This window comes from Argentina anserina, chromosome 6 (genome assembly GCF_933775445.1).
Source record: "Argentina anserina chromosome 6, drPotAnse1.1, whole genome shotgun sequence".
NCBI classification, from domain to species: Eukaryota; Viridiplantae; Streptophyta; class Magnoliopsida; order Rosales; family Rosaceae; genus Argentina; species Argentina anserina.
In genome coordinates, this window is record NC_065877.1 from 9,180,990 (window position 1) to 9,203,196 (window position 22,207).

Sequence of the window (22,207 nt, forward strand, 5' to 3'; positions counted from 1 at the left end):
AAACATAATCGGCAACATAAGCTAAAGACCCTTTAGAATAAACAATGAGGGCGGAAGGAATGTACAGATAACATTAACAAGTTCATCTGTCAGGTTGCAGAGATCATACATCCGCCATGAGATACAATTTACAAAACATAAAACACAGGAAAAGGCGAGCAGAGTGCAACGGAGTAACTTCATGTCTATTTTGTACAAATCTACGTCTGGTTGGATCTGCAAAATGTACACCCAGCTAAATTCCGCTCGGGCTAGCATGGACACCTTTGGCATGCGATCCTTAGGTCAGAGCTAAACTGAGAAAATGTTATAGTCACTGAACTCCAATTGAAGCCCCAGCATGAAAAAATCTAACCCCCTACTACCAGCTCTTGCAGATTTCAAATTTCATTGCCAATTTTAAAATCTGCGAAGGAAATAGTGTCTCGAGTTTCAACTGATGGCGTTGGTTCTTTCTTGTTTGAACCAAAGAAAGAGCAATTTTGAAATGCATCCAGACTGCTGGCAATAAGGCGGTTCAGCCCACTGAGACTATCATTCAGAATAAGTTCTTCATTTTGGTATTTAGATGCCCGTAGCTCCAAATCTAATGGTGCTAATGATTCAGGCTGCACAAAAGAGGAAAATGAAAATCCGAAATATTCAAAAAATAGCTGAAAGCTGCCTGCATATACTAGAATGAAAAGTTAGAATCCATTAGGCCTTTTGACAGGCATTCAGTTAAGGAACATAAAAATGCACTTGTTCAGATTCAGCAAAATGACTGCTTCTTTACGAAACAAGAGGAGCAGCTTTGTCAATCAAGTCGTAGGAGGTCATGGAGCTTCAAAGTTAAAAGTATCCTGGAAAAGGAACATACCCAGTATATATCTGCCAAAGCGTCGAAATCTTTCTCTGAACTTTCTAAATTATGTGGATCAGACTGGCACTCATCAATACGATCTCCTTGAGGATCATAAAGGGGCCTCTCTACTACAGATAGGTCCTGCAGGAACATGATAATATTACTCGTGTTAGTATTCATATGTTCCAGCCACTATGATCACTTGCAAACAGAAATGTTATGTCCACCAGAAAAAGAAAATATCATGGAATGCTACCTCAACCATACGATCACAGCCTGCCAAGCTTGTACTAGCCATCTGTTTGCAGTCCCTTGGAGGACCAGCACCAGATGAACTGGCAGATTGTTGATAGAAAGCCGAATTCTTTTGAAAGACAAACTCATCACATGTTTCTTCAGCATCCCAAATGGAACATACATGGGATGCCATAGTAGGCTCACATCCCATCTTGTTTTTCTGTCTAGAAATATGAGCAGCAATTGCAGCATCAAATGAATCACAGCTAAATGGGATCTGCGAGAGACACTGGGACCTTCCAGTGAGAGGCTGATCAACGCAGTTAGCACCTAGATCATGAGGCACACCAGTAAGAAGATCTCCAACACTAATGTTGGTTAGGGTATCAGCCCACTCTTTGGCTGAAAGGGCAGTGCTATTATGTAATCTCAGGCCATCCTGGGCATATGAAAACAAAATAAATGATCACAAACAACAGATAAGATAAAAGTTTACATGAAAACTCTTGTAAAGCATTTCTAGCTCAAAAATCACATTAAGTGATTCCACCTGTGTTTAGGGTGTACTAACTGAAAATATGTATGAACATTTAAAGCATCGGACAGAGATTAATTTACCACTTCTCCTTGATGTCTTAAGATACCCTGATCACCTGCGATCTTTTCATGCCATAATGTACTTTTTGTAGACTCTCCCACAAGGTTACCTTTCTGATTGGTCTCAACTGCTGAAGTCTGAGCAAGAGAATGATTCTCTGTCACTGAGGATAAGAGATCATTGTGGATGTCTCCACATTGATTGGTAGCTGATGGTGGAGAAGTTAGTGCTGATTCCATTACAGGGTCCTTCATCTTCTCCCCATTATCATGCTCACCTAAAATCCTACAAGATGCTTGTGACGAAACAGATCCCAACTCAGTGGTGGAGAACCAACCATACCTGCAAGGAGATATTGCAACTCAGTAATTACATACTGATTTAATGTCATGTAATTTGGGATTTAAAATGAAGCAGACATTAGGAACCTTAAACGGAAAACTGCAGGGCTTCCAATCATTGCATATACATCTCCTGCACTGACATTTGAGTCTTGCGTCCATCTCAGATAGCCTGTTAGACTATCGTGCTGGACACTATTGGGGAAAAGCATTAGCACTCCTGATGCTACACTTGAACTGCCCCATTTGCGATTCAGGTGTTCCATAACTGAGGATATCTTTTTCCGAGGTGGGAGCGTGAGCTCCAAGTGAGGATTATGTTTATCCTGTGATGAATTAAAACGAAAAATATTCTTATATGAGCTGAAAGCTATTCCGGTCATAAAATGTTATTACAAATTGAACTCGAAACTATAAGTATGTTACTGCTCACCATTTCCAAGGCTCTTCTTGTACCATCATCAACTGGGAACAACTGGAGTTTGAGTTTCATAGAGTTGTGTATGTTGTGCTCTGCATAAATGGTTTGTGGAAAATTGGGCATAGAAGGGAGAAAATTTCCAACTGGAACAGAATTACTTCTCTCTGGAAATGCAATAGACACAACGAAGTCATAAGAAATACTTCAAAACTGCATCCATTTGTAATTTGTTATTCATAAAGATTGAAAACAGGCAAATTGGATAGGAAATGGCTCACCTGCACTGCTTTTGTCTTGTCCAACCTCTTTGTCAATTGTTCGCTCCAACTGCTCAGCAGCATCAGCAACCAAAGAAACGCCAGCAATTGCAGCCTTCTCCCACTTTTTAAATGCTGCTGTTGATGGAAGTACATCTGCTAAGTAATTAGAGTTTACTCAGTAAGGTGAGTCTCTGAGCATATTAGTTTTGCTTAGATTGAAAATGAGGTACAACTGCTGGTTTTGAGAACTAAAGTTCTAGAAAGTACTTGATACCACCAATTTTTTCTGAATCAGGAAAATCATAGCATTTAAAATATTTTAAAAGGATGACAGTAAGTTAGTACAAGGGGTTAGAAAGCAATTACACTTGACAATTGAGTGTATTAGTTTGGCAAAAAAAGAAAAATGTATGTAAGGCATAGATATACTTATATATATAGAGGGGGATTTAAGGAAAGGACGTCCGTAGTGCCCTTAAAGTATGGACGTCCCTTGTTTTTGCCACGATCAGCCGCCGCCGACGGCGCTTCTCTTGCCGAGTGGAGGCCAAGCCTCAATCTTGAGCTTCTGATTACCGGTGAAGTCGCTAGCTATTGGTTTGTGGCAACCTTGATGCATACTTGAAGTTTCAGGTGAGATCTCCGGCTAAAACTTTAAGCAGATCGAGGTGGCCTTCATCTTCATGGAGACGCAGCCCAGGAAACATATGCTATGTGTTCGCGTAGATATACACCATCAACGGCACTTGAGGGTTAAAAACGCAGAGATGTCCTCACTTTTACAGCACTGCAGACGTCCATTTTAGAACGGGGCTCATATGTGTGTGTGTATATATATACAAAAATTCTCAGCCCCGGACGTCCGGATTCGTCCGTTCTGGCAACGCGCGACAACGGTGTGGATGGTGCTGGCCGTGCTCCTCCCTCCCAGCACTCCTGTTTGTGTCAGCCGGAGCTCCAGCGCTGGCCCACGGCGGTCGGAATCTGGAAATTTCCGTAGGTGCCAAATATTTGAAATTTCCACAAATTTCAAGATTCCGACCACCGTAGGCTGGCACTGGAGCTCCGACCGGCACAAATAGGAGCGCCGTGAGGGGGGAGCACGGCCGACACCATCCACGCCGTCATTACGCGTCGCCGGCGCCAGAACGGAGGAATCCGGATGGTCCGAACGTCCAGAGCTGGGAAGCTATATATATATATATAATTGTACTCTAAAAGTCCCAAACTTTAAATGCAATGGATTATCCTCCTTTCTATTAAAAGGATACTAGATTTTTTTTTCATCAGAAGAGAGAACTGAAATCAGGTAGTAATGTCCATCCTTATATCACTGTGATGTATGAAAACAAAAGGCACATTGACGATTTCATAGATAAACATAAAGCTGAGAGACAATGCATAAAATCGGAATACAGTTCTTAACTCTAGCAAGAGATTGTGGATGCAACCATCCCAAAACTTAATTAAAATGTGAGGGCCAGATATTCTCACATCTGAAGAGAGAAGTAATCATGGAGTATCTACAAAGTAGGTAGAAAAACAGACAGATTACCTGGTTTACGCCGTTGTCTAGCAGATTTCATGGTACTGGCATCTCCTTTGTTGCCACGATTAACACCTATGCTTCCACTTCGCTTTAATGATGCTTTCCCAGGTCCTGATTTCTGAATATTGTGACTCTCAACAAGAACAAGTTTAACTGGACGGTCATGTACAGGTGGTCTACTCTGATTCGGAGAAGTATTAGGAGCCTCAGGAGGGCAGTTTTCCCCCTGAGAAGGCCGCTTCCTGACAGTCTTCTTCCGGTCTTTCAGGAGTTGGTGTTCCTTTATAAGGAAAACATGTTAGGTGGTCCAGCATAAGCGAAACACATCACTATTAAATAGTGCACTTTTACTAATTACTGCTCCATCAGGTGTTACATACCTTCTCATGGATAACCATGGTCAATAGCAATTAAAATTCTTAAAACATGTCATACATGATGAGTGGAGAGGTAACAATGCATCAAGGTTTGTTGATGAGCAGAACTCTACCAGGTATCAAATCTAGGAAAGTATTCATGGATCAAAACTGGTAGATGTACTAACCAATGCTTCCATAAAAATCTTGAATCGTCGGGGCTTCAAGTGAAGCTTTGATGCTTTACAGCTATACTTTTCCAACAAAGACCACCTGTAACAATATCACACAATTATAAGAAACATATGCACAATTTTATCAAAAGACAAGAACTCATACAGTACGACCTATATGCAACTGCAAATCGTTTGTATTCCTATATGTCAAGAAAACCAGATAATTCTCAATCATGCTGTTTGTAAGCAGTAGATCAACAACTGCTCTCTACAGAAGACTGAAGGTCAAATGCTCCATAGGCCCAATGTGACTGAAAAATTAAAATCATTGTAGAACACATACGTAACTAAACGGAACCCGTTAAATAATTAATATTACCATCTAAGCATAGCAGCATTAGTATCCTTAGAGTTTCGGGAATCCAAATATAATCCCGGACCCAGAAGCTTGTTCATACGCCTCACAAGACGATAGTAATAATGCCTGACCTGCAAAACATGGAAGGAAAGACGCACACCAATAAAAAGCCAATCAAAACCAAGATATTGAAGACTTATGAATCACTGGGGGTGTCAGAAATAACTGTTTTAGTAAATACCTGATCCTTGTTTTTACTTTGAACACGGCAAGTGATTTTTTCAAAATTCTACAATCAAAGTACATGATTTTAGGGATACATATACGCCGAAATAATCTATTGGTACGATAAAAAAGGACAGTGGCATACCTTGCCAACTTGTCGTAGTGCTGAAAAGAAACTTTGCTCTTCTTGATGTGTCCAAGCAGCCCATTGCCGTGTTGGTTTTTTAACTGCAGAGTCACAACAAATTTAATAATGCAAAGCTGTACCTTGGAAGTTTTTAACTGTCAGAAAACCAATATAACTAAAATGAAATGTAATTGATTACAATAACATACCAGGCTGCTGAGTTGCAACATGATTGGAGGTGAATGGGGCTAAAGCAAGATCTCCCTCCTGAACAAAACTACTTTCTTGACCCGGGTGTGCCACAGAGTTCATGATGTCTGTTGTACCCAAATCTACATGCTTATCTATGTTCTGATTCTGTCAAAACTCTGAGAACTTGAACTTACTGCAAATCCAATTGTTTAATGAGTTAGCTTCTCATGCACATATCAGCGTAGTAAGCAGAGACAAAGTTAAACCACTACGAAACAGCAACCTAAATATTCACCCATCACACACCCTCTTGATCACAAATTTAGTTATATCAAGATTTTGCCAAACCAAATAAGGTGCATCACAAAGCCATTTGCACATGAAATCCAAGTTTCAAATCCCTTTGGTTACAAAAATTCCCTAGCCCAGGTGGTACCACAGCACCAAATCCAAATCCTGGACTCCATTAAGCAATAGAAGCTCCACAAGTATCAACACAAACTGTTTGAGAACCTAACAATCACAAATCTAATACCAGAATTCACATCATACTCGCAAAGCCCGGTATCATATCACCATCCAATTCAACAAAAAATGACGTACATTGGCATATTCATCATTCTAATTCAGAATAACTAAAGCAAACAATTGAATTCCAGTTATGAACACAAAAAACAAAAGTGTTTGGTACCCATGAACATTCTGGAAACCGATAATTCTCTTCCGCAAAAACTAGTTCTACCGATCCACAATTCCAAATCACAACCTCATAAACTCAAATCTTACAACACAGTTTCTAAAATTAACCTTCATCTCAACAAAATTAACTCCAAAATAATAAAATTACAGAACAAAGCACTCAACAAATTTCCCCTAATTTCAATTTCGAAGCACCCAAATTTTAGGGTTAGGGTTTCGAGCGGTGCAAACATTTAAAACCAACTAAAGCTCTCTAAAACACGTAACGCATGAATCTGGGCAAAATTAATGCTCATAGTTACCTGGAGGAGACTTGGGAGAATCCAGAGAACCCAAGAACAGAAGGAACGAGCTTCGCCGGCGATCGGTGAAATGCAGAGGGCTCAATTTCCCGACGGACGTTTAAGCCCAGAAAAAGAAACGATTTTTATTTTTATTTTTATTATTTTGGTTTTACACTAATGGGAAAAAGAGGGGGGGGGGGGTCGAAAAATTGGGACTATTTGATTCATATTTGGGATGATGTGCAACTGGGTATTCCTGTGTTTCTAGGGCTATTACTCAAACGTGACCTTTTTTTTTTACAAGTTTTGAATGTGTGTGTATGTGTCATGGTCTTGTTTCGACAGTAGTGATCTGTAAAACTCTCTACATCTGTACTTCTGTTGATTCCAATAATACCAGAAACTTGGATCTTCTGCTTGGTACACCATGTGAGCTCTAAAGTACTTCATAGCTGAGGAAATTGAGAGCCGTTAGATTAGCTCATTGTGCCGGACACACCGTAAATACCGATTAATTCAACGATTTTAAATTTCAGAATTTTAACGAAAGTGCTTGAAAACTTAAAAGGCGTGAGATTCTCTTAATGCGTTGGACACACTACAAACAATGACTAATCTAACGACTCTCGACTCTAAAATTACAATACTCTAAAAAAAATTATTCTATTCTTGTAGACTATAAATTACATGTGAGAAACGAGTTTGTGTTCAAAATTCAAACAAGTATCTTTCAACTATGAATACTTAGTATAGTCTAAATGATGGATTAACAAAGCATAAGGATTAACAAAGGTCTCTATCATGAGAAAGTTCAGTAATTATTCTCTATCAGGCATTATAAATTCAAATTAAAGTCTCATTTCCACTACATCACTAGGGTGGGTGAATATGTTACTTCACATGATGAAGACCAACACCTTTTATCTTTATCAATGGATACTTCAACCGCAGGATGAATAGCCTACAATGAAGGCAATGTTGCTTAAAGAAGTTCAGCAGTGGACTTAGCACATGGAATGCAGGTAATGGTAGTAGCATCTCTGAGAAAGGAAGCATATTATACCTTTAAACAGAGAACCCCTCTATTCTATCATGTGTTTGTGTTAGTATAGGAAAGCAAAATGTCAAAAGAAAGAGAAAGCTAAAGAGGAGGGCATATCCCACCCTACAGACTAGCTTTTAATTATATCAATTATCAAACCAGGTTTCAATTAGACTTGGTCATTTTGCTAAATAAATTGTAGAAACAAATCAAAGAGCCCCTTCTGCTTTTACTGCCAAACTTTTGGCAGCAGACATGCTTATGCACTATTTTGGATCTCAAAATTCAAAGGGACTTCATGACAGAAGGAATTGAAGGAGCAGACTAATGAAAAAAGAATCACATTTGTTCTGAGAGCCAGGGAATTACATTACATGCATCCAAAATCGTTATGGACAAGTTACAACAATCATAATGATAGTCACAGATGATCAAAATAAATTAGATAGAAACTGCAGATAGCTATGGAGTTTGTGCTATGCTTCCTTTGCTTACAGACCAGAGGTGATCGACTTTAATCATGTGGTATCATTTTCAAACTTATTCAACAATAGCTTCCATCCATCCCACCATAATTTCTCCTATTTTGAAAGCTCTCGAACCCTGCAGTTCGTATAATTGTTCATATTCAGTTGAATGACATTTTGCAATGAACACAACCTAAAGCAATGTTATACTACAAGACAGCCTAAAAATATTCTCATCTATTTATTAGGTGTGCAAGCCAGGAATCTGGAACTAGCTAGTGCTACCATATATAGTTTAGAAAGATCTCAAAAAGAAAGCAACTCACATCCATTACCATTACAAGACAACATTGCTTGGAGAAACAAATCGGTGCCAATTAGACCACTTTGTCTTGATAAGATATAGGATTAAATACTTGTGACACTTTATACTTTAGGTGTAAAACAGTTTTGTCATTCTAATTTCAAATTTAATATGTATATCCTTTAACTCTTATTTTTTTAACAGTTTTGTCTTTTTACTTTCAAATTAAACTTGTATATCCTTTAATTCTTATCTTTTAACAGTTTTGTCTTTCTTTTTTTAACAGTTTAGTCAATTCTGTTAGTTGACCGTCAAAAAATTCCGTTAAGCCGTTAAAATGCCTAGAATACCCCCAATTCAAATAAGATTTTTTTCTTTCTTTTCTCATGCCTTTTTTATTTTCTCTTTTGGTTTTTTTGTTTTAAATTTAATTCATCATATGTGCTATCCAATATATATAATTGTAATCAACACAAATTATCAAATTAATTGTAAACAAGAGGAGAATTAATGACAATTGCTTAACATCAAGTTGGAAATAAATAATTTGAAACTATTTTTGCATATATGATAGTAGAAGTCTTTTTTGTCTTAGCATTATAGAAATTAATCAAAATATGTTTGTAGAGCATCATAATATAAAGGAAGTTTATAACTGGATTTGAGTACTGGCACTTACATGTCATTTTAGGCATTATCCAATTGATTATAAGATGTTTACAATTAATTTGATAATTTGTGTTGATTACAATTATATATATTTGATAGCACATATGATGAATGAAATTTAACAACAAGAAAAACAAAAAGAAAGACCAAAAGAGAAAATAAAAAAGGCATAAGAAAAAAAAAAGATTTGAATTTGAGATATTCTAGACATTTTAACGGCTTAACGGAATTTTTTAACGGTCAACTAACAACTGTTAAAAAATAAGAGTTAAAGGATATACAGATTAAATTTGAAAGTAGAAGGACAAAACTGTTTTTACACCTAAAGTATAGGGTGTCACAAGTATTTAACCCTAAGATATATCTTAGTTCCAGTGGCATAAGATATAGCCAGCTTCATTTATTGGCTGCTGCAGTAACTTCATTCACTTGATGCTGATTTACAAAGCATTAATCTGTACATAGGGTCCCCACGATCTAAGACATGTTGTTCCCAATCTGATCGAACTCCAAATGGGTTGTCCTTAAGCCACCCTTCATTATTTATGGCATAACTTTGGTCATGTGAGATAGTAAGCTTGCCCTTGCCATATCTGAGAAACTGTTTCTTCATTCTCACAGAGACTATCTCTATATCAGATTGCAGAAACACCTAGCAAATGAGAGTACGAATTGACATGTGGCTAACGTCAATAAATTTCCAGATTTATGCAGTTCTAAGTCTCATTATTGAATCACAGAACACATAATGTCAATACTTTTGGTGGTTAGTTCTGTGGGTGAAGAGAGGAAAGAAAGTGATCACGGAGTTGTTACGGAGGGTCACTGAAGAGAAGTTGTAAAGTATCGTCTTACCTTCCCATCAGCTGTAAGGAGATCAGTAACTGCTTCAACTAATGACCTTTGTAGCATCCTCCATCGATGTTCTGGTTCATTGAAATCAGGATTCGGACACTAAATGGGAGGAGAATAATATTATTTTCTTCAAACCCACTTTTAGGACCCAGGCTCAAAGCAGGGACACTTATTAGCACTGAAGGCAAGGACAATGAACTTAAGAAATAGTAAATGCGTTTAATTTGTCACATTAAACACTGTTTTCCTTGCAATGTCATTACAAGTGATGGAAAACAATTTAATAAATATAATAATCCTTTTTCACAAAGTAGAAACTTTCTCAACTTATGATAGGGATATGTGACACCAGATCCTTATCTTAAAAAAATATTGATTGCAAGTGATCAAACTAATTATAGAGAAGATGATGAAATATAACATGAATCACATACACCATGCCATCAGAGAAAGTCCTAAAAAAAAGTGACATGATTTTAATCTCTTTCCAAATGACATTACATCTCCATTAAATGGACGTCTTATTGTAGCTTCTTAACCATAAAAGATAATATATTGACACGTCAGTTAGGTGCAGTTATATCAACAAGATACTTGAAAGAACAAGCAAATGCTGCAAGTTAATATTAGAGATAAATTACCAACCTGTATTGACACAAGTACTAAATTTCCGGGGTAACTGGAAACTATGGAGCGGAATGTTGATGTTGCGTTTGTTGCAATGAAGTACCTAATGCAGACGAAAACAAGGTAAAACGTGGCTCAGAAGAAGAAGCGAGAACCATATTTTTCAATAGGCTTTTTTCTATCCATGAAACACTTCAGCTCCTACTCTCCAACCTCAAGCTTGACAAAACACAGGCACACATATACCAGCTGGTTCCATTCAAATAATATCTTACACTAATGAACACACATTATGCTGCATGCTACTCGTACATGAATGGATTAAAGAAATGCTGGTCACAGTAAGGTTATGTAGAAGGCATTTAAGCCAGAAAATCCACACGGCCATAAATTTTGTAATGGTTAAGGCACACCCTTACCCATTTCTTATACCACACTGGTGACCGGAATCCAGGCAACGTTTTACCAGCTGAAAAGGTGTTGAAATTGTACCATTAGTGAAATATTAGGAATTTAAGCATATAGATACAAAATCTCCAAATCTCTGATACCTTTTTATTTATCTCCAAACCGAGAAAATTCAAATCCTTCCTTGTTTTAGCCATCCCGAAAAGAAACATACCATTACCTGTCAATAATTATATGGAGTTAGGATATAACATGAAACTACTATTATGTCCGATTAAATCCTAGACCCCTTCTAAAAAACACTTGTTATTGAATAATAGAGGATTTTCCAAAATTATGACTAATTCAAAAAACAAGCCTGGGAATCTGCTTCTCCCAATCGAGAGTTTATGTCACTTTACTCTTAGCTTCTTGAGGAAAAAAAAATCCTTAAACCCTTAAATTACTTGCTTTGACAGCCAAGGGAAAGAAGATGAAATATTTTACCACTTCCAATATCAACTACCAAAGGTTGAGCTGGATCTGAATAGGCAGCCTTCCAGTCAATATCAAAAGGGTATGCCTGCACTAAAGGACTATTATCAGAGAATTTATAAGAACTTTGAAACAGTAGGATGAAATGATGGACAAATGGTACCTCTCCTATCTTGATGTGAATGTATGACTGATGTCTTCAACTAATCAACTCTATAGGTAAGAAGAAATGACATTTTGATGCAACAGTTCCTCATAATCTAGATGTCTATACTGAATTAATGGCATGGTAGGAACCAGTACCAACGCCACAGAATATGAGGTAAAAGTCCTAAGATATAGTTCCATGCAGGTGATTTATTGAGGAACACAGTCACCACAATTAAGATTTTACATTTAAATGAGTACACATGCACAAGTATAGCAATACTGGTGTGGAAGATAAACTATAGATGGGGTTTACAGACAATGATGGAACACAATACATCTAACTTTGCTCCATTGATAGTCCTAATTGAAAAATGAAGAAAAAAAATAAAACTTACTCTATCTAAAGCCATGATGCCTGGAAGTTTTCTCCCTTTGAGAAACTCCCATACAACTGAAGCATTCTCAATCATTTTGAAGTGAAGGAGAGAATTTGATTCCTTCACTATTGCTTCACATGCCATATTCCCAATGACAGTAATGTTGCTTTCGCCTCGACTTAATTGAATAAGCATTTCCGCCACTTTAGAAGCTCCTTGTGCGGAGCTGTTTGTATGAAATTTTACGGGACCAATCCAGGTAACTTTCTGCAGTTCATTGAAAAATACAAGGTCAGACCTCATTTTCATGACAAAGCCAGCAACTATGCGTACTTGGACGTTCAACATGAAAGGGAACATAAAGCAATCACGAAAGGAAACACATGACTTCAAAATGAAACTTGAGCCAAGTGGTCATTATTTTTCAGCCTGATATACCGTCTCCATGGCAGCATCGTGCCTGGTAGACTTAGACTTTACATATAGTACTGCAACAAGTTATGCATACTAAATGCCTTCCATACCTAAAGCATGTACTCCTTTATGCTGTCAAACCAGGATTTAATATAATTGATATTTAAAACTAAAAAGATAATTATTGACAAGTATTTAAACTTACCTTGGATTTAGTGAGAATGGAGTTTATTTCCCTTAGCGATACAGGTCCAATGTCAACAGGTACCCACCCTAAAATAAAGGAAACCAATTGAATCAATTTAAAAAAAAAAGTTAATCAAAAACTTTGTTTCACAATTAATTGTCTAATGAGTGCAGTGTAACCCGTATCTAGAACACCAGAACATGAAACGAAGCTTATATGTAAACACAGTGGTCAATGAAATACTCAATTCAAACATGTTGTGATCATCTGGGAAAGGAATGGGATCATAAAATTGGTGAATCAAATTATCGCATGCAGTCTCACCATCTGGAATAGCATGCCCAGGAAATACTTCCAATTGCTTCGAATGACGACTATTCTTGCACCAAAAGTCTTTTGGATATACGATCTGTACATTTCTATTGTGTGCAAAGTGTACTATATCTGAAGCTTCTTTAAGTGCTCCATGTTCCACTAAATTCAATGGAACAGATAGCCATAATGCATGCATTATTTGGAATGCCATCATTCCTACAAACACTAACCCATCACATGTGGAAGCTAAGGTATGCAATGCAGCTGCTTTATAAAAAAGATTACCACCTCCGATCTGCATTGCCAAATATCACAAAATTGATAACGACTCAGTATGACTGCAAAAGAAACGCAGCATTTAGAAATAAGAACTGACGACATACAATTGCTACATAAGGTTTTGTACTGGTTTCGGCAAGCCTTCTGAGGTGATATAGGCTCTCCTCAAGGTGAAAACCAGCTAAACAAGCATAACAGAAACGAGAAACTCCACAGGTCGATGCAAGAATCTTATGAGACCGGGAAAAGTAGTCATTGACAAAAATATCAACCCCCAATGACAATAATTGAGCAAATTCCGAACAATTGGCAACTTCCCCTCTAAAATCAGCAAGATTCTCAAGGAGAAGAATATCTGCTTTTTCAAAGCCTTCCCTCTCTGATACCATGTTATGAGAAATGCATTGTACAGCCACAACTCTGTAGTCAAGAACCGATGATAAAAAATCTGAAATACCAGCATTAAATCAGCTAACAGGACGTTGTATTTTTATCATATTATCAGCTACACTGTGATCAATCGTCGTTATCGTATAATAAATGCAGATAACAAAGTGAAACTAATCATTAGAAACATGGCATTCTATACCTGCAACAGACTGTGTAGCAAACACTTTGGGATTAGTCTTAGCACTCCAATCACTAACAAGAACTACTTTAGCCCCGAACTGCTGTAAATACTTTATAGTAAAAACAGCATTGCATTCAAGTAATTGATCTTGAACTCGTTCCTGAAGCAAAAGGGCAGAGTCAAATCTGACCAGGACAACTTTTTCCAAAAGCTCCTCCTTTGGAAACTTCCTCAGAGTCTGCACAGTTGGCAATGCATCCAATTCTCCTCCATAGGCCTAAAAGAGCACAAACCCAGTTCAGATAAGTAAAAAACTCCAACCAATAAACAACAAAAACACGAAATTCATCCAGTAAAAATAGTCTCACTCCAGTCTTACCATACATTCATACTTCACATTTACTTTGGGATATTCAACACTGTGACACTTGTAAACAATGGATGAAAATGCAGGAGAGTTGTAGAAAGAGAGAGTTGGGTGAAGGTGAAGAGGATTCACAAGTAGACCCATGTAATTATGTAAACCAAAGTACAAGAGAGCTCTAAAACCCAACTGGTTCTATCTGGCTGAGGTTTTTAAGCAGGAAAGAAGATGACGAAACACGACATGCCGTATTTCAATAAAACGTCACGTCGTTTATAGGGGGCGGCCCATATATAACAAGCTGTGCGTTGATCTTGAACTCGTTCCTGAAGCAAAAGGGCAGAGTCAAATCTGACCAGGACAACTTTTTCCAAAAGCTCCTCCTTTGGAAACTTCCTCAGAGTCTGCACAGTTGGCAATGCATCCAATTCTCCTCCATAGGCCTAAAAGAGCACAAACCCAGTTCAGATAAGTAAAAAACTCCAACCAATAAACAACAAAAACACGAAATTCATCCAGTAAAAATAGTCTCACTCCAGTCTTACCTTACATTCATACTTCACATTTACTTTGGGATATTCAACACTGTGACACTTGTAAACAATGGATGAAAATGCAGGAGAGTTGTAGAAAGAGAGAGTTGGGTGAAGGTGAAGAGGATTCACAAGTAGACCCATGTAATTATGTAAACCAAAGTACAAGAGAGCTCTAAAACCCAACTGGTTCTATCTGGCTGAGGTTTTTAAGCAGGAAAGAAGATGACGAAACACGACATGCCGTATTTCAATAAAACGTCACGTCGTTTATAGGGGGCGGCCCATATATAACAAGCTGTGCGTTTAGCAAAGAAAAAAAGCTGCTCAGTCAGAAATTGTGGAGGAGTAGAATATCGTAAACGACGTCGTAGAGTCCGATACCGGAGAGCTCTAGCTGGCCGGAGATCGGAGCTTAAATAACAAGAATGGGTTTCAGTTTGGGATTCCTGGTCGGCATCTTCGGAGTTCTAATTCTATCTCACGCTGCTTACTCAACTGTTCAGTGTAAGCCACCTGAAATCCCAATATAGAGATCGAATTTCAGAGCTGTGATTCTAGGGTTATGTAAAAGGATCGATTTTGAGATTGGGTTTGATTTGGGTTTTGCAGATAGGGGATTGTTGAAGATAATGGAGGAGGAGTTTTCAGGGCCTCCAATCACTGTAAGATTTAAGTATTAATATTTAAATTGGTTTTGAAGTGTTGTGTGTATCTGAAAGTGTGATTAATTTGGGAACTAACAGGTGGTGGCTGAATTGGTTGTGGGATTAGTGTTGAGTTTGTGGGCAGGACTTACTGTTCCGGGCACGTTTCTGTCGATACATCCCCAATCTGAAGAGAATAGGTATGTTGTTTTCAGTTGCCGATATCGATGACTAGTTATTTCTTGTTCACGTTGTGATTGGATTACTTTTGTGCAATCACTTTGGTTGGAGTGGTTTCTGATGCTATGCAGTTGAGGCCTTGAGCTTGTGTTATTGTTTTAGTTGGGTTAGTCATGAGATAACAGTTGTTAGTGGTTAAGCTTGCGTATTGCTGGTTACAGCTCCTACAATCTAAGTTTTTTTTTTGGGGTTATTGGTGTTGGTTAGAGAAGATGAAGAGGACTGAATAGATTTTGGGTATATGTGATCATATCCTACATTATGGGCATATTGGTAGAACAAGCTACATTTTTTTTATATTCTTGCCATGGGGTAGCCTGAAGACCTGAACTTGGTAGTGAGTATGCTGTTGTGAAGATGTATGGGACATCTAACCATTTAAAGAAAAAAAAATCGTTCTTAACCTTTTCTCCCTTTGCAAGTATAAGAGTCTCAGATGGCTCTGGTAATGATGTAGTGCATAGTTTACCATATGATTATCTTGAAACAGTATGCTACTGCTTACACTCAAGCTTATAATGTACGACTGAAATGTTATGTCTGTATTTTGAAAGAGTTTTTGGAAAGACATAAAAAACTAACAGCGTTTAATTGTTTTTCAAGTACTGAGAGAGTTAAAAGACACAATAGTAGGATTCAGTAGAGTACTTCTTAACAATGATAGAGACCAAAAAGAGAACCGACTTGAGTTCAGATATCAAAAGGGTGAGAGTAAAAGGGCCTTCCCATAATGCTCATATCAACTGTCATAACCTTTAAACATATATTTTGAAGATCTTCTATTTTTGAAAATCTTCTATTTGGAAGTTTTCCAGATTGTTTGGTTATGAGGTACTATATCCATATTTTGTAGTCTTTGTGGATCATTGCACAGACAGATGCTACTTAAAAATACAAAACATGGATGTACTGCAGTGTAGTCGGTATCAATGTTTAAGTTTATTCTTCCTTCCATAGAAGTGATTATAATTGCATTATCGAAGCATCGCTGCATATTCATGAGTGACTAGTGGACACTCGTCTGAGGGCAATTGACCAGCTAATTTTATGATTCGGATGTGAATGATTTGCAAAACCTAGTATAGCTGTGCAAAATCTCAGTTGGTGCGATTTATTATGCATTTTCTGCTCTCATCTCTGTAGTGTGACTTTGAAATGCTGTATAAATGACGACTCTATTGTTCTGAGTTGCAGGATAGTTGCTCTACCGGCAAATCTAGACTTTATGGTCTTCAATCATCGTGGCAAGGTCTTTCCCATGGAGATGGAATTGAAGCTGAAACATTAAGGTCTTCAATTTGTTCAAGCAGAACACTGTTTTTAGTTCATTTTCTGGCATTCAGAGAGAAGAATGGCAACATGTGCGCACATGATGAGCACTGTCTCTACTTGTTCTTGTTTCCTTGGAGTCTGTTAAATGTATTTTGCCTTTACCTGTGTAGCGTCTAACCATTGGATATCTGCTACCTTGGCCTAGTCATTTACGGTAATTTGAACCAGTTGCTTTTCCGACTCGTTTATTTAGATTTGCCTAGGGATTTGCTTATGGCACCTAAATTTGGCAGTCATCTCAGGTTTTGACCACACATTCTCCATTCAGGATGTAAGAGATGCTTTCTAAACATAGCATTTAAAGGCAATGAAAGTTGGCTATTTTTAAACTCAAGAATAATTGAATTCGTTCAATGTGATACAATTTCAAGTGCTGCCCAAAAATAGCAAAAGGCTAACATGTAATGAAAAGAAAAAGCAACATCCACATAATCTAAGAAAAATTGTTAGAGTGGGACTGACTACAACTAGTCACTACATCTCATTATCCATACTAGAACAACACAGTACAATCCTCTTCTACTCTGAGCATCCAGTCCCAATTCTCCTCTAATTTGAAGGTCCATAGTCCCACAGCTACTCTTCTACTCTGAGCATCTATAGCAACGATTCCTTCCTCTACTCTCAGAACCGACCGCCCTGCTGGCAATGCGCCACATTCTTTGTGGCAGAGCTTCCATTGACAATTCCTGTAAACGGATTAATCTATGCCTGGTTCAGCTCCTGTGGGTTTTCCATGGATTGTGTAAGAATAAACTCGGCTCTCCTCTTCTTGTCATCCCTCTCTTCATCTCGCAAAACCCAAGTGGCTGGTCTCCTTAAACCCTTCTTTTGGAGGCTCAAATCCGATGATTCGCCAAGAAACTTCTTCACGGGTCTGAAATTCAAATGAACAGGGGGCCTTGAATTCGGAAGCAGCTTCTTCTCTTCCTCTCCCTCACCCTCCCCATCCATCCATACCCCATTTTTCACTGCACTAATGGCAGGTGCAAACGCCTCGAAAACTGAAGAACTGTTCCCTTTGGCCACTTCACCACCTGAAAGCTTTGATGGCAACACAATTGGAGACACATCTTTCTCACCTGGCTGGAGAGGTGGTTCAAGGAAGGGATTACTCTCACTCCCTTGTAAATGCAATCCCTTCCCATCATTACCCACCTCCACAACAGAAGTCGAAGCCCCACCAGGAGCCAAGCCATTGCAGAGCAACCTCTGCTGCAGACTCAACAAAGATCTCTCCGCCTTCCTCCGCTGCCTGGCTTGCTCAATCTTATCTTCCCTAGGATCCGTCTTCCTCTCATTCCACATTGGCGAATGAACATACGTATGCGGATCAGGGAATGCCGGCAGCCAATTCGGCAAATGCTTCCCCGGTGGAGCCTCCCCCATCTGCTCAAAACTCGGAATCAACTTCCTATCCTTCCCCACCGGAAACCTCGGCAATGGCTGAGCAAACGGTATCTCCTCCGCAGTCCCTACATACTCCACAACCCCCTTCATCGTCCCCGACCCCGCCAGACAATGCCCCACCTCTCCGGCACCCGAAAACCCTTGCAAAGACTCCAAATCCTCCAACCCTCTAATAATATCAAACACATTAGACTCAGTCCTACCGGCCAAGTTAGCGCAATAATCCGCCATCTTTCCTAAGTCACGGAGGTATCTGATGGCAATGTCGGCCAGGGAGTCCAAGGCCGACTCCTTGCAGCCCAAGAACCCGACCCCCTCGCATATCTGCGCCACCGCAACCCTCGAAACCGCCCGGCCAAACTCATCGCCACCGCCTCCCGACTGCTGTGCTGGTCTTCTTGGCGCGTCGCCGCCGCTGCTACCAGAATCATTTACTCTGCTACTTTCACCATCTCCATGGCTCATATTCAAACCCTCATATCAAATTCAGCCTATTCTAAAACCCGCATCGTAACCCGAAAAAAACCCTTCACCGCCGCATCTCTCCGGCGCCGCCTTCTCCAACAGAATCATATAATCACAGAACAGAGGCCCGGACCCGGCAAATTGGGTCGGAAAGATTCAAAATTTCCCGAGTCTTTCTGCAATTCGAAGACTCCGAAGCAAGAATCGAGCAGGGTAGCGAGTCAGATTGGAGGAAATGAGGGAAACCCTAACCGCGGAAGAATCTAGGGTTAGGGTTTTGGAGAGGAGGGAGAGACGAGGGTTAGGTATATGGAGGGAACTTTTCAAAAATTGAAATCTGAGCGAGACCTTGATGGCAATGTTGGTATCGAAATTTCAAAAAGGGAATATGAGATTTGGTTGGGAACGAAAGAGAGGAGAGAGATGTTGATGCAGAAGGCCATGCCCCCGACTCTGTTTTATAGAGGCGCTCACTAAACGAATGGATAATGGGCCTTTGGGCCTGGTTTTATTAACCCGGCCCAGGAAAAAGTCCGGGTTTTTATATATATAACGGCTTCGTGCTCATCGGAGAAGATAAGGGGGAGCTTAAAAATGGAGAAGTACTTTGGGAATGCTTATAGGGGAGACCCGGGGGTCCCACACGCCGACCCGGAGAGGTTTGTGAACATATGGATCGGGTCGGCTGCCTTCTCTGTGCTGACCTTGTTCAATCCCTACATTTGGCAGCTCAATCATCAGTTCAAGTATGTTGTTGTTGTTGTGTCTTTTTTTTTTTTTTTTTGAGTTTGATTGGTGCCCGGTTTGTGATTTGGGTAATTTTTGCGGTTTGGGTGAGACCCAGTTTGGGATTGTGTTGATTTTGGTGTTTGAAATGGTTGCAGCTGGCATGATAAGGCAATGCTGTACGAGCAGCATCACTGGAGAAAGGCAATGAAGAAAAAGAAGCCGTATAAATTTATGGTAGGTTGGGTGATTGCGGGTTAAAGGCTTAATTTTGTTGGTGTTTGTGAGTATTTTTGGTGGGGGTTTTTGTTGTTGGTGTTGAGATTTTTTTATTTGTTTGTTGCAGTGGAATGAGTACATGGACAAGGAGGAGAGGGATGCATACTACCTCAACTGGCCGATCTATTTTCCTTAGGTGTTGTGTTGGCTGGGGTGAACTTGTTTATTGGTATTTTGAAATGTTATTTAATTGTGTTAAGCTGAAACTGTCATAGACTGGAGGTGATATGGTTTTATCATGCTTTTGCACTGATAGCTTAAATCAAATTTGCTCTTTTGCTGGGCATTTCATTGTTGTTGATGTTGAATACTGTCTAATATCTGCTATTTACGCTGTTCTATTGACCGATTTGACATCTATGCAATTACGAATTTGAGATATTGATGGTTGGTTAACATCGTTGATTCATGGATGTATGTATGATATGCAATATTCAGCATTGAAACATATTGTTGCTGAAAATGCCAAATTCGTGTTCCTCAGCATTGCATATTTACTCTTCTATATGTTAATGTGAATCTTAGGTAGGTGCATAAATTTGATATGGTACGAAAGTATGACTGTGCAAACAGTCTTGATTTCTAGATTATGTCAAAATATTTGATTTAGTACCAGTGTGTAAAGGCTGGCGTCAGAGGCTGGTGTGAAAAACACCTAGCTGTAGAATATTTGACCTGTTAACTATACTAGCTGAGCTGCAACAGATGAAATAGTATTAATCTTCAACAAACTGGTGTTGTAAGTTGCAGCCCTCAAAGTTTCGTGTTCTAGATTATGTCAAGCTATTTGATTTAGTACCAGTCTGTAGATGGATCGCCTGCCAGTCTATTTTGTTATTTTGGAGAAGACTTTTCAGTGTCATTTTAGCTGTCAGCTTAGTTAGAAGTGTATCTGAGCTTTAAGAGGAAATTTTGCTTTGAGCTCATTGTTATTCAGAGTCTAATGTTGCAGGGCTATAAACTTGTAGCTTTCTCTCCACAGCATATGGCTTTCCAGATTAAGTCCTTGTTCCTTCAAATTCATAGGTTTTTGTCTTGGTTGGGAGTGAGGTAACAAGCCATCTCGGTTACTTTTAGATTCTCATCTCAACAACGCCTACCAACCCTACCACAAGCTTATGAATCTGAATAACTCAAACACAGAACAATAGACATGAGGGTTCCATACTAGGTCTGCGAGACTGTTCAACAAAAATTAAACGCAATAGAGCTATCAGAGTTTTCGCTAGTAGTTTTTTTTAGAAGACACGATAATCAAATTTATTAAAACAGATTATAAATATGTTAACTATTATGCTACAGTATTAGTTTTTAGTTTAGTATATTGCATATTACTATGCTTGTATCAGTAATAGAATAGGCAATTTTGTATTTTAATTTTAATCTCGATTGCTATGTCTATATCAGTCATAACATCGCTTAGTTTGATATGCACTTATTACCATAAAAATAGTTATATGCTGCATACTACATTTGAGTTTAAGCTCATAACTTCTTGTTTGATGTTTGTATCAACGGATTAATATGTAATGGCTATTCAGGCCACAAAAATATATAAACCTATTGGTTTCTCATCAAATTTATTAAAACAAATGTAGGTACAAGATAGACATCAATTACAAAAAACCAACCATGATAAGCTCATATTCAACAACTAAGATGCTACCTCACAAACCCACAAATATACAACAAAGAAGATGAGGAGAGCCAGACACAGCCATACTAAAAATATTTTTTGCCTCACCATTATACTGCATACAAAAGCTACCAAAGAAGAAAGCAAAATCTAAAACTCAATCAACCAAATCAGGGTGTCACCTCTAAGTACAATATCAGAGTTAATAGAAAAAACCGACGGTCAACACTGTTACAAAGAGCTAGTAGCTTAAGGAACAGTTTTGTAGAGATGGGAGGTGACACCAGTGAAATCTGACGACTAGGAATATATATATATATATATATATATATATATATATATATATATATATATATATACAGTCCCTATCCAGAGTGAAGTTCCAATTTTGGCACACTTTTCGGTCAAATTTTTTCAGTATAAGCGATTCAATATTTAGGTATGCTATTCAAGATCATCTCTACAAAATTTCATCTAATTCGGACATCGTTAAGGTATTTAAATTAGATTAAATCAATGAATGAATTAAAACTGTTCAATGTGAACCGTTCGTGTAAATCTCAATTTTAAAAGCTCAAATCATTGTCAAATTGGATGAAACTTTATAGAGATGATCTTGAATAGCATATCTAAATATTGAATCACTTATGGTGAAAAAATTTGACCGAAAAGTGTGTCAAAATTGAAACTTCACTCTGAAACTTCAGAGTGAACTTTCACTCTAGATAGGGACTATATATATATATATATATATATATATATATATATA

General features: G+C 38.4%; 5 protein-coding genes across 8 annotated transcripts; 2 read left to right on the plus strand and 3 right to left on the minus strand.

Moving 5' to 3' along the window:
• Positions 1-52: 52 nt before the first annotated feature.
• Positions 53-6,856, minus strand: LOC126797850 (TSL-kinase interacting protein 1). Of its 4 annotated transcripts, none has more exons than XM_050524586.1 (14): positions 6,686-6,856; positions 5,702-5,877; positions 5,511-5,593; positions 5,382-5,429; positions 5,162-5,271; positions 4,795-4,879; positions 4,257-4,530; positions 2,720-2,833; positions 2,454-2,605; positions 2,108-2,346; positions 1,700-2,021; positions 1,101-1,520; positions 860-985; positions 53-608 (listed from the first exon to the last, which is right to left on the minus strand). In XM_050524586.1, exons 2-14 carry the CDS (start codon positions 5,802-5,804, stop codon positions 381-383), a joined length of 2,304 nt encoding a protein of 767 aa, XP_050380543.1. In that variant the 5' UTR covers positions 5,805-5,877; positions 6,686-6,856; the 3' UTR covers positions 53-380. The 4 variants fall into 4 exon arrangements, with proteins under 4 accessions (XP_050380543.1, XP_050380542.1, XP_050380541.1 ...); XM_050524585.1 differs by having other exon boundaries at positions 2,720-2,836; XM_050524584.1 differs by having other exon boundaries at positions 2,720-2,854.
• Positions 6,857-9,509: 2,653 nt separating this feature from the next.
• Positions 9,510-14,859, minus strand: LOC126799569 (phosphoglycerate kinase, cytosolic-like). The gene is made up of 12 exons (XM_050526798.1): positions 14,716-14,859; positions 13,825-14,083; positions 13,340-13,683; positions 12,966-13,251; positions 12,660-12,727; positions 12,059-12,307; positions 11,526-11,601; positions 11,183-11,259; positions 11,051-11,100; positions 10,650-10,734; positions 10,005-10,103; positions 9,510-9,801 (listed from the first exon to the last, which is right to left on the minus strand). The coding sequence occupies exons 1-12, from the start codon at positions 14,845-14,847 to the stop codon at positions 9,571-9,573; spliced, it is 1,956 nt and encodes a 651-aa protein (XP_050382755.1). The 5' UTR covers positions 14,848-14,859; the 3' UTR covers positions 9,510-9,570.
• Positions 14,860-15,039: 180 nt separating this feature from the next.
• LOC126797633 (membrane magnesium transporter) lies at positions 15,040-17,099 on the plus strand. Its single transcript, XM_050524306.1, has 4 exons — positions 15,040-15,210; positions 15,316-15,368; positions 15,450-15,550; positions 16,785-17,099. Exons 1-4 carry the CDS (start codon positions 15,132-15,134, stop codon positions 16,876-16,878), a joined length of 327 nt encoding a protein of 108 aa, XP_050380263.1. The 5' UTR covers positions 15,040-15,131; the 3' UTR covers positions 16,879-17,099.
• Positions 17,100-17,248: 149 nt separating this feature from the next.
• LOC126797632 (transcription initiation factor TFIID subunit 8) lies at positions 17,249-19,192 on the minus strand. Its single transcript, XM_050524305.1, has one exon. The coding sequence runs from the start codon at positions 18,795-18,797 to the stop codon at positions 17,628-17,630; it is 1,170 nt and encodes a 389-aa protein (XP_050380262.1). The 5' UTR covers positions 18,798-19,192; the 3' UTR covers positions 17,249-17,627.
• A 191-nt stretch (positions 19,193-19,383) lies between these two features.
• On the plus strand, positions 19,384-20,181 carry LOC126799934 (uncharacterized). The gene is made up of 3 exons (XM_050527197.1): positions 19,384-19,543; positions 19,682-19,760; positions 19,870-20,181. Exons 1-3 carry the CDS (start codon positions 19,392-19,394, stop codon positions 19,936-19,938), a joined length of 300 nt encoding a protein of 99 aa, XP_050383154.1. The 5' UTR covers positions 19,384-19,391; the 3' UTR covers positions 19,939-20,181.
• Positions 20,182-22,207: the final 2,026 nt, after the last annotated feature.

What these genes read in the sequence shown, in the direction of transcription:
- LOC126797850 (XM_050524583.1), bottom strand. Translation starts at nt 5,804, where the DNA reads ATGAACTCTGTGGCACACCCGGGTCAAGAAAGTAGTTTTGTTCAGGAG. An exon ending in CACTACGACAAGTTGGCAAG is followed by an intron (nt 5,430 to 5,510) that starts GTATGCCACTGT and finishes CTTTGATTGTAG; the next exon opens with AATTTTGAAAAAATCACTTG. An exon ending in ACAAGACAAAAGCAGTGCAG is followed by an intron (nt 2,606 to 2,719) that starts GTGAGCCATTTC and finishes TTGCATTTCCAG; the next exon opens with AGAGAAGTAATTCTGTTCCA.
- LOC126799569 (XM_050526798.1), bottom strand. Translation starts at nt 14,847, where the DNA reads ATGGGTCTACTTGTGAATCCTCTTCACCTTCACCCAACTCTCTCTTTC. An exon ending in GCATCATGGCTTTAGATAGA is followed by an intron (nt 11,602 to 12,058) that starts GTAAGTTTTATT and finishes CCTTTAGTGCAG; the next exon opens with GCATACCCTTTTGATATTGA. An exon ending in TCCTTACAGCTGATGGGAAG is followed by an intron (nt 9,802 to 10,004) that starts GTAAGACGATAC and finishes CTCATTTGCTAG; the next exon opens with GTGTTTCTGCAATCTGATAT.
- LOC126797633 (XM_050524306.1), top strand. Translation starts at nt 15,132, where the DNA reads ATGGGTTTCAGTTTGGGATTCCTGGTCGGCATCTTCGGAGTTCTAATT. An exon ending in TTTCAGGGCCTCCAATCACT is followed by an intron (nt 15,369 to 15,449) that starts GTAAGATTTAAG and finishes GGGAACTAACAG; the next exon opens with GTGGTGGCTGAATTGGTTGT. An exon ending in CCCCAATCTGAAGAGAATAG is followed by an intron (nt 15,551 to 16,784) that starts GTATGTTGTTTT and finishes TCTGAGTTGCAG; the next exon opens with GATAGTTGCTCTACCGGCAA.
- LOC126797632 (XM_050524305.1), bottom strand. Translation starts at nt 18,797, where the DNA reads ATGAGCCATGGAGATGGTGAAAGTAGCAGAGTAAATGATTCTGGTAGC.
- LOC126799934 (XM_050527197.1), top strand. Translation starts at nt 19,392, where the DNA reads ATGGAGAAGTACTTTGGGAATGCTTATAGGGGAGACCCGGGGGTCCCA. An exon ending in CAGCTCAATCATCAGTTCAA is followed by an intron (nt 19,544 to 19,681) that starts GTATGTTGTTGT and finishes AAATGGTTGCAG; the next exon opens with CTGGCATGATAAGGCAATGC. An exon ending in AGAAGCCGTATAAATTTATG is followed by an intron (nt 19,761 to 19,869) that starts GTAGGTTGGGTG and finishes TGTTTGTTGCAG; the next exon opens with TGGAATGAGTACATGGACAA.